The sequence below is a fragment of the Ictalurus furcatus genome, chromosome 9, assembly GCF_023375685.1.
Source record: "Ictalurus furcatus strain D&B chromosome 9, Billie_1.0, whole genome shotgun sequence".
In the NCBI taxonomy this organism is placed as follows: Eukaryota; Metazoa; Chordata; class Actinopteri; order Siluriformes; family Ictaluridae; genus Ictalurus; species Ictalurus furcatus.
In genome coordinates, this window is record NC_071263.1 from 28277526 (window position 1) to 28290709 (window position 13184).

Here is a 13184-nt window from a genome sequence, read left to right on the forward strand (position 1 = left end):
TGGGTGATGGTGACCCATTCCTGGACCTGGGCACCATGGTGAAAGCTCACATTGTCCCAAACAACCACATAGACTCGATGCTCTGCCTGGCCATGATCCTGGAGCTCACATTCAAACAGGAGATCCTGAAAACCACCCAGGAACGCGAGGAGGTCGTCAGTGTTATAAGGCCCCAAGGTGGTATGGTGGTGGAAAACCCTTCTGTTATTGATGGCCACGCAAAGGGTCACACTGCCTCCATGCTGACCAGGGACTTCCACGATGGCCAATTATGTTCTTTCCACGCCTTCTCCTTTTCATCCCATTGAAGCCAGCCTCAATAGTATAAATATACTCATGGGGCCTTCCCGTTGAATCCAGGTCAAATATTCTTGGTTAAATATATACAAAAGGTTTTGTATGTTTACAGCAACATCATTTGTCTGAAGAACAGCGGGCAGTTTAGCCGCTCGGGACGAACAAGGGACTCGTAAACAACTCTCACAGAACGTAAAAACAGTCGTTGATCATCCAGGTAACGACACATTTTTAAAAATAAAGGGTATGTAAAGTTTTGAACTGGTTCATTTGTGTGAATTCAGTTGTGGACTAGATGTAAACTTGTTGTAGCTCATTCAGGGCAGAACTAAATAAAGAACAACATGCAATTTTTTTTTTTTATGATCCCTCTTGCAAGGCATATGTAAACTTAAAACCTCGGCTGTACATCTGAACATGTTAAATTATACGTAACCATATACTGTACATAAAGTAATAATTATGACTACATATAAGTATGTGTAAAAAAAAATGAAGTAAATTAATGAACGATCAATAAAGGCTACACTTCTATCTGAACTTCGCAATTTCCAAGGCGTATGTAAACTTATGACCTCAACTGTAAACTCTCACACACTTTTAATAATGTTCATAACCATGACAGTGATGTAGGTCAAACACCCGTTTAGTTGCTACGTTGCTGGTTTATATTGCTCATAAGTGAGACGAACTTGTCCGAAGATGGAACAAACTCTCATAGAAACTAGGCGAGACTTTTTGGGATCAGTAACGTAGGGCTTTAGGCTTCACGACGGTGTGAAGCTTAATTTAAAAAACTGCTATGTTGGGTATTGAATAAGAACAGCTTGTGTTTCTGTCATCACGGCTTTTAACACTTCTGAGACAGCAACACACACATTTCTGAAACAGCAACACACAGGTTTCTGGGGTTTTCTCGTCACACTCATGCAAAGCACTTTTACCAAGCAGTGGTTTTCTTACCGAGTTAGTGTTTTGTACTGTTTTTTTCTTTTTTTTTTTTATAAAGTATCCAGTATACCATTTCTTATCTTATTCTCAATTATTAACAATATAAACGTTAATTACGGAAATAGATCCTCAAAAGTCCTCTTGCTCAGGGATCCTTCGGATGGGTGTTGGTGTCAGTGATGTACATAATAAAGGTCACTCATTTAAATAATAAAAACGTTTTAAAAAAATAAATAAATAAATAAAAAGAACTGTCTTATTTAGTATTTTAAGTACTTTAAGAAAAACAATAAGTTGTGAATTTTCTGTTGGTAATATAATCAGTATATTCTCTAAGGAATGCTTGTGCTCCAATAGACTAATTTTGAAACCGTGGAACCGTGTGTGTGTGTGGGTGTGTGTGGGTGTGTGTGTGAAACCTCAGTGCACGTAACGGAGAGTAGCAGTGTGGTGCGGGTGTGTACAAGTTTGCAATACTGATCTGCAGGTCAGCAGCTTCTCACTGATGGAGTTTACACACATTCACCACACACTCCGTGCCAAACATGATGACAGAGAGAGAGAAAAAAGCCTGTTATCCGCAAATAAATAGAAATATAATATTATATAATATAACAGAACTTTATTAGAAAGATTATTATTTAATTTTTTTTTTTTTAAGGGTAAGAAAATTACAGCGTTGGAGAGATAAGGACCATCTGGTAAACGGGAAATATCTCCATGGGTGCAAAAATATATTATTATTTCTCAGAAATTAATATTTATTCCATCATTATTTATTTATTAAGTGACTTTAGGATTCTAGTTCACGTCCTTTTGGTTACAGGGCCTTAGTCACTGACATTGTGATCAGTTTACTCAAAGCGCAACTTGCTGTTGTAACTCCAGATTGAGAAGGAAGATTTTCCTTTTACTTTTTTTGTTTTCTTTTTCCCCAAAAACAATGAGAGATGCAAACTTTTGCAGTCGACTCAAAAAGATATTAAAAGTATGATACATGTCCAGTAACCTATTCAGCCTAATGAACACATTGTTCTTCATTATCAACTGTTCACTGATAAATTATTATTTTATATTTCCTGGCATCCCCATCCAGGGTATATTCCCATTTCACGTCAATCGTTCCCACAATCCACCTGAACTCCGGAGAGACTCTGGATCCACCAAGACCATGACCATGAGAAAGAACGTACTGAAGATAAGTCTGTAACACAAGCTTTGGCAGCAATATGTATTAAGAAGTTAAGAAGTTTAATACTGAGTGAAACCAGGAGGCAGTTGCACGGCAGCACAGCGGGAAGCGTTGCCACTTCACAGCTCCAGGATTCCCGGTTTGATCCTGAATTCAGGTTACTGTCTGTACAGAGTGTCACATGTTCTCCTCGAGTACGTGCGGGTTTCCTCCGGGTTCTTCAGTTTCCTCAAAGCTCCAAAAAACATGCAGTTAGGTGGATTGGTGGATCCAGATTGCCCCTAAGTGTGTGTGTGTGTGTGTGTGTGTGTGTGTGTGTGGGTATGGGTGTGTATGCATTTCCCTGTGATGGACTGGCATCCTGGGTGTGTTCCTGACTCACACACAGTGTTCCCGGGAGAAACTCTGGATCCCTGACCATGATAACGTGCTTACTGAAGATGAATGAATATACAATGAGGTGTTCGGTCATCAATACAGCCTATGGACTGGGGGGGGGGCATTGACTCCTCCATGTTTGTCTTTTCTCAGCAACAATCCAGCCATCTAAATGTAATGAGTGATGTATATTTATGTCCTTCTACTGTATTTACTGCTGATGCTGCGAGCGGCCATGTCGATTCGATGTCACTTGTTGGACACAAGGTTGAGGAGACCTTTCCGTGTTCCTGAGTGGGAATTTCCGAGTTGAGGGAGTGTTTTCTTGTTTTTTTTTTCCTAGTCAGAGTTCGGAGTTATTACTTTTAGTCGAATGCAGCATTATTCTACACCCACTACAAGCTCATACCCTATTGGTCTATTTTAGATTCTTATCGTTTTGTTTGTTTGTTTGTTTGTTTTTTTCCAATGTTGACATATACACAGTGTACAGTCTATAATGAATAAGTCAATATTTAATTATATTTATAAGCTGTGTAATATTTTAAAAGATCAGTTAAACCAAAAGAAACTATAAGACAGAATGAATGGAGAGAACGAGGAGGACGTGTGGGGGAAGAGGGTTGGGGGGTTGGTTATAGACAACAGCCGCTGGCTAGACAGTAACGGTAGATGTTGGATGGGGATATGTAACTAGTTTGAACTCTTCTTTCCCCATCAACATGATATTTCTTACATCGCATATCATTCTGCTAGTAACATTCTCAGGTAAGATTTGAAGGTTTTATGCAAACCTTTGCTTCACATCACATCCTTTTAAATGTCTTTCCTTTTTTAGAATCTTGACAAGGATTTCTTGTCACATTGAGCCATGTTCTACTTTGTTTATATAAAAGGCTATATCATTTATTTATGGGGTTTGTTTTTGTTTTATTTTGGGGTTTGTTTGGGGGGGGGGGTATTCTAAGGATATCTAAGGGATATTCATTTTACAGAAAATTCTTATTATCCATAAATAGTATAGATAATACTGTATAATTCATCTTGTAATTCTCTGTTGTGGCTTAAATGTGTTTATCAGGAATAAATTATAAATGTCTTAAGTATAATAATGAACCCTCTTCATTATTAGACTTCTTAAAAGAATAAAAAAAAAACAGGTCACAATAAAAAGTATAAATGATTTTTTTAAAAAAACTTTTTTAAAAAAATTAAAAAAAAAAAAAAAAACTTGTATATAGATATATGGGTCATTTTTTTCTTTATTTTTAACTTTCTTCCTTTCTTTCTCGCTATATGTCCCTCCAGGATTTTGCAATTGCTGAGATTAACGCCAAATCAAGGAAACTCCGTGATATTCGCAGGAATATTGTCGAAATTTTCAAAATTTACTGCAGATTTTCTGCACATTTGGGCCAAGACGCGTCAGACAGCTAAAAGGTCTCATTTACCAACAAACATCAGTGTGAAAGACCGTGCAAAACAATTTTGTGCGATTGCGATCTCGCCAATTCTAGTAGTTTTCCACAAAAAAAAAAAAAACTCTGCAAACTGCATCATAAATTTTAAAAATCCTGCAGCAAAATCAAGCAAATTTGGCTGCAACAATCACAAAAAAAAAAACCTCTGTGAAATCCTGTACGGACTGAATAATATTTCTAATATACTGTATATTCGAAAATATATTGTCTTATATAACGTAATACATTTTTTATATACTGTATAATATTTTGGATATTAATAATTTTCTGTCAATTGAACATCTGTTGAATGCAAAAAAAAAAAAAAAAAAAGATGCATGATTTCTTTAACCTAGATATATTCTTTCTTTCTTTCTTTCTTTCTTTCTTTCCAGTCCTTGTTAGATGTGATGGTGAACCAAGATCGCTTGATTCCGGACAAGACCGATGTTAAACTTCTTGACAAGCATGTAGTCCAAACACAGGTTAAAAAAAAATAATAATAATTTGATTCTATGATTAATTTCTAAGTCATTATTTTGAAATATAACATTCATGCTATGTTAATCACAGCTCACTGTTTCTTTTAGTAAAGAAGTATATTTGGTAATCTTATTTCATTCCTTGTTATAATTGCAGGATGTGCACATTATGTGTGGGATGTGTAAGAAGGCTGTTAAAAATCTGATGATTCTGGTGATGAAACAGATTGATAAGGTAATGAAAGATGAAATGTAAATCTTTTTATACAGTTATGTGAGTAATGACCTGACGTTGTGACTGAAATGTTGTTGTTGTTGTTGTTTTATGGTTGATTATTTGACAGGAGATAAAGCTAATATGCGGCAAATCGAAGCACTCCCATAATACCTGCAAGCAGCACTTGTACAAGTACAAGGCTGTGGTCATTCACCGAATTTTCAACGGGAAGAACGCGAGAGAAAGTTGCAAGCATATGCGCTTATGTTAAAAGCTGTAAATTGTGATTTTATCACTTAAACTCGATGGTCAAAGTTGCGTCCTGGAGATACTTTAATGCTTTGATTGATTCATAAATCTGCTTTTGATCATACATGTTTCATTTATTTCTGTAATCATCTGTTATTATCTGTAAAGAAAATTACAAAAAGTATAAAAAAAAAAAAATTGTAATCAGAAATCACTGGGCTGATTATTTTTTGTATTACCTGTACTATATTAGTTAACACATATAACTGTACTTATATAACAATAAATATAGCATGCATGCCAATGTTGTGTGACTAAAGAGAAATAAATAAATGAATGTTTGCCGGATTTATTGTCTCCATCCAAAGTTTTAGACGTAGCTGATGAATAATTTTTTTTTTTATTATTGTTATTATTTTTTTTTAAAAAAGCTAATGCACCATGATTTCATAATTTTTGTTTAGCAGCCAAAAATACCCAGGACTTTAATATGGACAAATGAAAACAATTTAACAGTCAACTGTTCCAACACAATCCTTTATTTATTTATTTTTTTAAAAACCTTTATTTAAAATTGAATTTAACCAGGAAATTCATTTTGGCAAACAGCAAAGCCACTTGAAGTGAAAAGTTGAAGTGTTTACTTTAGAGAGAAAAATATGCATTGTTTTCCTTGCATATATAGGAATGTAGGAATAAAGGAATGCCTTTAAAACATAAACAGAAATGAATTTGTCCGGCTTTAATGCTTTGTTGCACACACCGACACTGATGAGGAACACAAAGACACATTGGATTCGGGAACCTTTAGAAAATTTAGGAAATGAAGATCTTCAAAAACTTAAGCTGCATTCTAGCAAACGTATTAGAATCAGACGAAAGAACAGAACATATAATCTGACAAAATAATGGAAACTTACTCGCTGTCTTCGGATGCATTCCCTCCAAGAAAACTCACTTCCCCAAACTGTTACTTCAAAATCATGTTCATAATTCGAAATAAATAAATAAATAAACAAATAAATAAATAAACAAACAAACAAACAAACATTAGGAAAGAATGAAGCTAAATATTTGATCAACTAATATATATTTTTGTATATAATAATTGAATTATATATGAAAATGTCTGTCAAGTGATAACTATCAAATAAGTGTGTTGTTTTTCAACAACAGTATTGATCAATTTAGATGTTTTAAATATTTACCATTTTTATCTATGATTCCTGTTTTTAACAATTTAACCAAAGCGCCTTCTGAGACATAAAAGTAGATCGTATGATGTGTTGTTTTTTTTTTTTAAACAACTAAAAAAAAAACCCCAACAATAATAACTATAAAAATGCAACACTTTAAATAAAACGCTGCCTCTCTATGGGGATGAATCAAAGGCATCAAATCGTTGCCCGATTCATTCGAAATGATTCGTTCGAACGAACCGGATCATTAAAGTGAGTCATGGAGTAAGGGCAGACGTGCGCGCGCCGCCACTTACCGTTCGCACGTAAGCAGTGTTCCAAAGTGAGTAAAATTCTATTTAAAAATAGTTTAAATAAAGATGAATAAACAACTCTGCTAGCGAAAAACTTCACATATTCTTTACTGTGTGTAAATGTTGTCGCTGTGCGATTAATTTATCCGCGTACTGTGGTTGTCTTTTAGTCTGACAGCTACGTAGCTAATTTTACTAATTTAATGCTAGCTAATTAGCATCCAGGTCTAATTCTGTGACGTGACGTGACGTGACGTTTCAGAACTGAAAACATCTTTATTATTCAGTTTTATTGACTTTGCCTCAAAGATAGGACAAGAAATAAGATGTTGTGACATAACTACAGGTTGTTGTTTCGAGAAAGGTAACAGTTTGTTTATATTTATTTAGTAATGTTGTGTATAACAAACTAATCTGTGAAACTAATCTCACACTAAGTGTGAAAAAGGAAAGCTTTTTTTTTTAATGAATTGTTTTTGTTTTTCCAAAAATAATATTATCATTAATATTAACATTTGGCTCCCCTTTGGGTTTCTTTTTGGGAACCTTTTCATGACGTTCTCGTAACGTTGTATTTTGGTTTTGTTTTTTTTGTTTTTTTAATGAAGCCAACGCTGCTACTGAAGCGTTCTGGGAACTTTAAAATACATCCATCGCTCACGGTTATGGAACAACTTAAACTTTTGCCAAACGTTGCTCTTTTTTTTTTTGGTATCTAATGACTAACCTTCAAGGAACGTTTCCTCAACGTTTTTTCATCGTCTCATAACAAAAGCTTTGTCAAATAGGTATATTCCAAACTAACCTTCCAGGAACGTTTCCTCAACGTTCTTTCATCGTCTCATAACAAAAGGTTTGTCAAATAGGTATATTCCAAACTAACCTTCCAGAAACGTTTCCTCAATGTTCTTTCATCATCTCATAACAAAAGGTTTGTCAAATAGGTATATTCCAAACTAACCTTCCAGAAACGTTTCCTCAACGTTCTTTCATCATCTCATAACAAAAGGTTTGTCAAATAGGTATATTCCAAACTAACCTTCCAGGAATGTTTCCGCAACGTTCTTTCATCGTCTCGTAACAAATAGGTATATTCCAAACGAACGTTCCTGTAACGTTCTTCTTTGCTCTCATAAAGGGAAGTTTGCCAAATGGGTATGTAATTTTTTAATACAAACTAACGTTCTAGGAACGTTCCCATAGCAGTGTCTTACAGGATGTTCTGAAAGTTCCGTGACGTTTTTAGGTTCTATACATAAAAATATCATAGATGTGCTGCATTCGATTGAAGCTTGTAAGACAAAATTTCTGACGTCCTAAAAAGGAAAAATCAACCCCCTTACACCCGCCCCATCCCAAAATAAATAAACGTTCCCTGATTAATCTTGGAATACCTGCTTGGAAAGTCTGGAGGGTTTCTTCAACCCAGAGTTCAGTGTATGTTGTCATGTCAACATGGCTGCTTTCACCGTCAATTTCCCGATAGGTTCTAATAATGTAAAGGTTACCAGAATGTTAGAGGAAGGTTCTCCAAACCATCCTGGGTTACTACGTTTAAAAATTGTTTAATGTTTTTCTTTATAAAACATTATATCTCAGTAAAGAAAGCTTTCCTGGAAAATCAAATGGGACCTAAAAAAAAGAGGATTCCATTTCAGGATCCAAAAACAAACGTTTCCAGAACGTTCTGAGAACCAACGTCAGACGATCGCTAGCTGTATAATACTTTATCCAGCCGTATATTTGGTCAACCTCTTTATTCGGGATAGTTTGGTATACGGTATTGCAGCAAGATATTAACGTATTTGATAATAAATCGTGGTTGTGATGTGGAATATAAAAGAATCCTCCTTTTTGTTCTTTCCGTATCGTTTCAGGCTGTACGAGCATGATGAAGCAGCTCAACCGTGCCGAGACTCCACCGTCCATCACGTTACGTATCGGATCGGCGGTGGCTCACAGCCTTCAGCTCCGACGAGGCCTTCGGGTGAAGCGTCCGAACGTTCAGGGCCCTCGGGGACCGCCGGGAAAGAGCCAGAACAACGGCACGACTCGGCATTGCGGTCAGATCTCCTGTCTGAGCAAACAGCTGTGGGGTCCGACCCTGGTCGTCCAGCGCCAGGAGATGGCTGCTTACTTCAGGCTTTTTGGTGAGGATAAACTGATGGTGCAGATAGTTTTACGGTATTCTTAATGTTTTGATGTTTTATTTTACGTCAGGTCTGTCGTAATGAAAAAAGATTACGCCGATGCAATACCCAGGATTAGCATCAGGCCGATACCGGCTAAAAATCTGAACGGATTCAATCCGATCCTGTGACAGATTGTGAAGATTGGTTTTGGATTTGGAACCAGAAATGTTTACTTATAAAGATTTTTTTTTTTTTTTTGTTAGGACTGATTTTCATATCTATACTTTTTATTAATTAAAATGTAATTTGCAAATATGAGCAAAGAAGGCTGTGAAAACTTGTCTTAATTGTTTAACCTTTTGATCTTTGGTTTACAAAAATTCACAAAAACACTCGCATGGAAAAAAAAAAAATCGCTGTTAAATACAGGTGTGCAACAATTATTGGCACCCTTTTAGTCGGTACTTTGTGCTACCTCTCTTTGCCAAGATGACAGCTCTGAGTCTTCTCCTATAACGCCTGATGAGGTTGGAGAATACATGGCGAGGGATCTGAGACCATGAGGATATGCAAGGGAAATGTTTGCGAATTATTCCTAGTTTATTTGTTTGTTTGTTTGTTTTACATCAAAGGATCCAGAAAACCTTCTGAGGTTAATCCTGAATATTATTAATTCGGCAATTTTTTTTGTCTGTTTCTTACTGCGTCACTTGTTTTTTTTCTTAGACGATGATCTCATCCAGGATTTTCTGTGGATGGACTGCTGTTGCAAAATTACAGATAAGGTACTAAAGTCAAATTCAGTTCGATTTAGTTTTTAACAAAATGAACAATGCTCTTACACATGGAAATGGTAATATTTATATTTCAGGATTTTGTATGCACAAGGCAAGAAAAACAACAGGTTTTTACTTTCTAATCCACTTTTTTTTTGTGTGTTGTAGTATTTGCTCGCCATGACGTTCGTCTACTTCAAGAGGGCGCGCTTCAGCATCAGCGAGCACAACAGGATGAACTTCTTTATCGCGCTGTAAGTTCATTTCATTAAAGCGGTATTTCAGCAAAAATCCTAATGTGGATAAAGTTCATGTCTTTTTCTTTCTCTCCATGTTTAATAATAAGAACTGGCTTAAACAGGAGCCGGTATGACTTGGGGTTTTGGTTTTACCGGAATGGTCTGAGTGACAACAGCAAAAGCAGTTATTGATTATTTGTACATAGAGTTTAATTATCTAATCAACCAATCATGTGGCAGCAGAACAATGCATAACATCATGCACATACAGGTCAAGAACTTTAGTTAAGGTCCACGTCAAACATCAGAATGAAGAAAAAGTGATGAGAGAGGTCAGAGGAAAATGGCCAGATTGGTTTGAGCTGACAGGAAGGATATAACAACTCAAATTATCACTCTTTACAACCGTGGTGAGCTGAAAAGCATCTCAGCATGCACAAAACATCGAACCGTGAGGTGGACGGGTTACAACAGCAGGAGACAACATCAGGTTCCACTGCTTTCAGCCAAGAACAGGAATCTTAGGCGATCATGGGCACGAACTGGACAGCTGAAGACTTGGGAAAAGACCAGGTCACTTTTGTAACGTGCAATTAGTCTGTTATATTTTCAATACAGTGCGTACTGGTGACACCTTGTGGTCAAGATGATGAATTGCAGCTCCTGGTGGCTTTCATGTATATCAACTGGTAAAGTGAAGTAATGCTGTATAGCACTCAAGAAAGGATGTGTGTGTGTCTGTGTGTGTGTATATATATAATATATACACATACACACACACACACACTACCAGTCAAAAGTTTGGATACACTTGACAAATGTTTCTCCTGATGTTAAAAACCTTTTGATCTGAAGGTGTATGATTAAATGTTTGAAATCGGTGTTGTAGACGAAAACATCATCGTATTAATTTCTTTCATTAGAAAACTAACACTTTATTTACAAATTTTTTTTTTTTTTTTAAACGTTCGACTCGGAGGGAAATATTCCGAAACGCAGCCGATAAGAGTCCAGCGAAGGCGGGAACTCCTTTAATACTATTTAAAAAGCATCTCGGGGAAATTCCTCAAGAAATCGGATGAGAAAATGCCAAGAATACATTTCTGGAAATTCTAGGCAAAAATGGCGTCTACTTGAAGATGATAAAATACTAAATTATGTTGATTTTATTTTGGATTTTTTTTTTATCACAACATAATTCCCGTTCCATTTGTGTTACTCCAGAGTTTTGGTGACTTTATTATTTATTATTATTATTATTTGGTTTCTCAACTTGGTTTTATAAATAAAATCAGTTCTCGTAAGTGGACTCGGACCACTTTTAGCCCTGACTGCATCACTCTTGGTGTGTGTCGTAGATACCTAGCAAACACCATGGAGGAGGATGAAGAGGAGGAAAAGTACGAGATCTTCCCCTGGGCTCTGGGAAAAAGCTGGAGGAAGCAGTTCCCTCGTTTCCTGAAGCAAAGGGACAAGCTGTGGGCTCGCATCGAGTACCGAGCTGCAGTCAGCCGCCGCTGCTGTGAGGAGGTAATAATCCATCTCACGTCTTCCTCATGGCATTTCCGGGAGGTTGTCCGCACCACTGTAGTATCTGACTTGTTCAGTAGGGAACTACATCTCCATCTAAATCTACATTTGTGAATTCCCACCCTAGCTCGCCCCTATCACAGGTCCACTACCAACGAGGGAGGGCTTACAACTTCTATCTAGATATTAGGTGTAACAATACATTGTGACACAATGCATCGTGGTGCAAATTTGTTATTATCCATCTAATGCAGTTGTACGGTTTGAACACCAGAGGTCCCAACGTGCACAACCCGTACAGTTGAAATATATAGATGGTGCCTAATCGCCAACCATTTTTTTACAGGTTATACAGTTCCACCTCCTTATAACTATTAAAAAGACCTCTTCAGTAGGTTGCAAATAACACCAGCTGTGTGCCGGTGCGATCTGTTGTGCCCGAGAAAAAGAGAACATAAAAGCCGGCCACCTCAGCCGACCTTGGAGCTCTATTTCCAGTAAAAACGACCTCTTCAGAAAATCAAGAAAATTTTATAAAACAGGGCTTTAAACGAATATAAAATCAACATCAGAAGAGAAGCCGCCTGGATTGCAGCGTCGCTGCGTACAGGAATACTGTGTATTTTAACGTTGGCGTGTGAGGTCATATCTAGTTGCCGAAGAAATTACTAGTGTGACCGGCGCTTTAATCGTTTTAATTGTTGCAGCCCACGTCATACATTCCTCTGTGTGTGTGTGTGTGTGTGTGTGTGTGTGTGTGTGTGTGTGAGATCAGGTGATGGCCATCGCTCCGTCTCACTTCATTTGGCAGCGAGAGCGAGCTGCTCACCACAGCGGGGCTCAGCGGCAGTACCGGGACAGGGAGGAGGTACAGATCCCACGAGGTCCAGCTGCCTCTCCCGAGCCCTGTGCTCTGTGTGCTAAAGCCTCATACCTCTCCTCGTCCCCTCTTCCCCTCACACTCAGCCCGAGTCTCCAGGAAACACCCAAGACCCAGAAATTAGTCTGGTCCCGCAGTAAAGCCTCCTGCTACTGCACACACAGCCCAGCAGGTGGGACAGTAAAGCGCTGTACTGGTGAATCTGAAGACATGTAATACCTTTCCTTTCCCCTACCCCCGCTTCATTTATTTATGTATTTGTTTGTTTATTTATTTATTTATTTCTCCTCCCCATAAATCAATTGCTGCTAGCTTGTAGTGTACGTTTTACAATCCCGCTTCCCTCTCATATTTTTTTTAATTTACAAACAGGAAGTGACGTTCACAGCGAATCCGGCCATGACGATTCCACAGACTGGATCAACAAGGACTAGAGTCTCGATCGCAACCAGTAACACATCGTCCGTTACCTAGAAACCGCTATGCTTTGGAAACGTGCGTCATCAGGTAACGTTACCCACACGTCAAGGGATCGTCGTTGAACGGATCGACTGCGAGAACGAGCTGTGTTCACGTGCAAAGGCTTCAGTATCTACTGTTCACATGCACTTTTCATCCTGTCACACGTGTTTATCACTATCGCTATTTATTTATGAAGTACTAGATGTTCACGTGACACTTTAATAGGAATGTTTTTTTCGAAGAGCCTAAAGCACATCACACGCACGCTACGAGACGTTTAACGGCTTTCCCGGTCGTACACGATCAAACTAAACGGAAATAACTTCTCATTTAAGGCTTGTAAGAGAACTGTTACTGCGTTGTGTTTAAAATTAAAATAAACCAATGAAATAAACGCACTAATGAATGGCCCGTGATTTTTCAGAGAGCGCTTTTAATATCAAAATA

The 13184-nt window shown here is 37.4% G+C and overlaps 1 protein-coding gene and 2 long non-coding RNA genes across 5 annotated transcripts; 2 read left to right on the forward strand and 1 right to left on the reverse strand.

Annotated features, from left to right (window-relative positions):
• The first annotated feature begins 693 nt into the window (after window positions 1-693).
• LOC128613221 (uncharacterized) lies at window positions 694-5574 on the forward strand. Its single transcript, XR_008386848.1, has 4 exons — window positions 694-3586; window positions 4674-4763; window positions 4918-4995; window positions 5105-5574. It is a non-coding gene; the product is annotated as an uncharacterized LOC128613221 (long non-coding RNA).
• LOC128613222 (uncharacterized) lies at window positions 5568-6583 on the reverse strand. Its single transcript, XR_008386849.1, has 3 exons — window positions 6435-6583; window positions 6147-6199; window positions 5568-6031 (listed from the first exon to the last, which is right to left on the reverse strand). It is a non-coding gene; the product is annotated as an uncharacterized LOC128613222 (long non-coding RNA).
• A 96-nt stretch (window positions 6584-6679) lies between these two features.
• spdya (speedy/RINGO cell cycle regulator family member A) lies at window positions 6680-13148 on the forward strand. Of its 3 annotated transcripts, none has more exons than XM_053633495.1 (7): window positions 6680-6747; window positions 8596-8868; window positions 9577-9635; window positions 9795-9880; window positions 11224-11395; window positions 12171-12447; window positions 12648-13148. In XM_053633495.1, the coding sequence occupies exons 2-7, from the start codon at window positions 8607-8609 to the stop codon at window positions 12707-12709; spliced, it is 918 nt and encodes a 305-aa protein (XP_053489470.1). In that variant the 5' UTR covers window positions 6680-6747; window positions 8596-8606; the 3' UTR covers window positions 12710-13148. The 3 variants fall into 3 exon arrangements, with proteins under 3 accessions (XP_053489470.1, XP_053489471.1, XP_053489469.1); XM_053633496.1 differs by lacking the exon at window positions 6680-6747 and adding an exon at window positions 6974-7082 and having other exon boundaries at window positions 12171-12487; XM_053633494.1 differs by lacking the exon at window positions 6680-6747 and adding an exon at window positions 6974-7082.
• The last annotated feature ends 36 nt before the right edge of the window (window positions 13149-13184 follow it).

What these genes read in the sequence shown, in the direction of transcription:
- spdya (XM_053633495.1), top strand. Translation starts at nt 8,607, where the DNA reads ATGATGAAGCAGCTCAACCGTGCCGAGACTCCACCGTCCATCACGTTA. An exon ending in TGCTTACTTCAGGCTTTTTG is followed by an intron (nt 8,869 to 9,576) that starts GTGAGGATAAAC and finishes TTTTTTTCTTAG; the next exon opens with ACGATGATCTCATCCAGGAT. An exon ending in CTGCACACACAGCCCAGCAG is followed by an intron (nt 12,448 to 12,647) that starts GTGGGACAGTAA and finishes ATTTACAAACAG; the next exon opens with GAAGTGACGTTCACAGCGAA.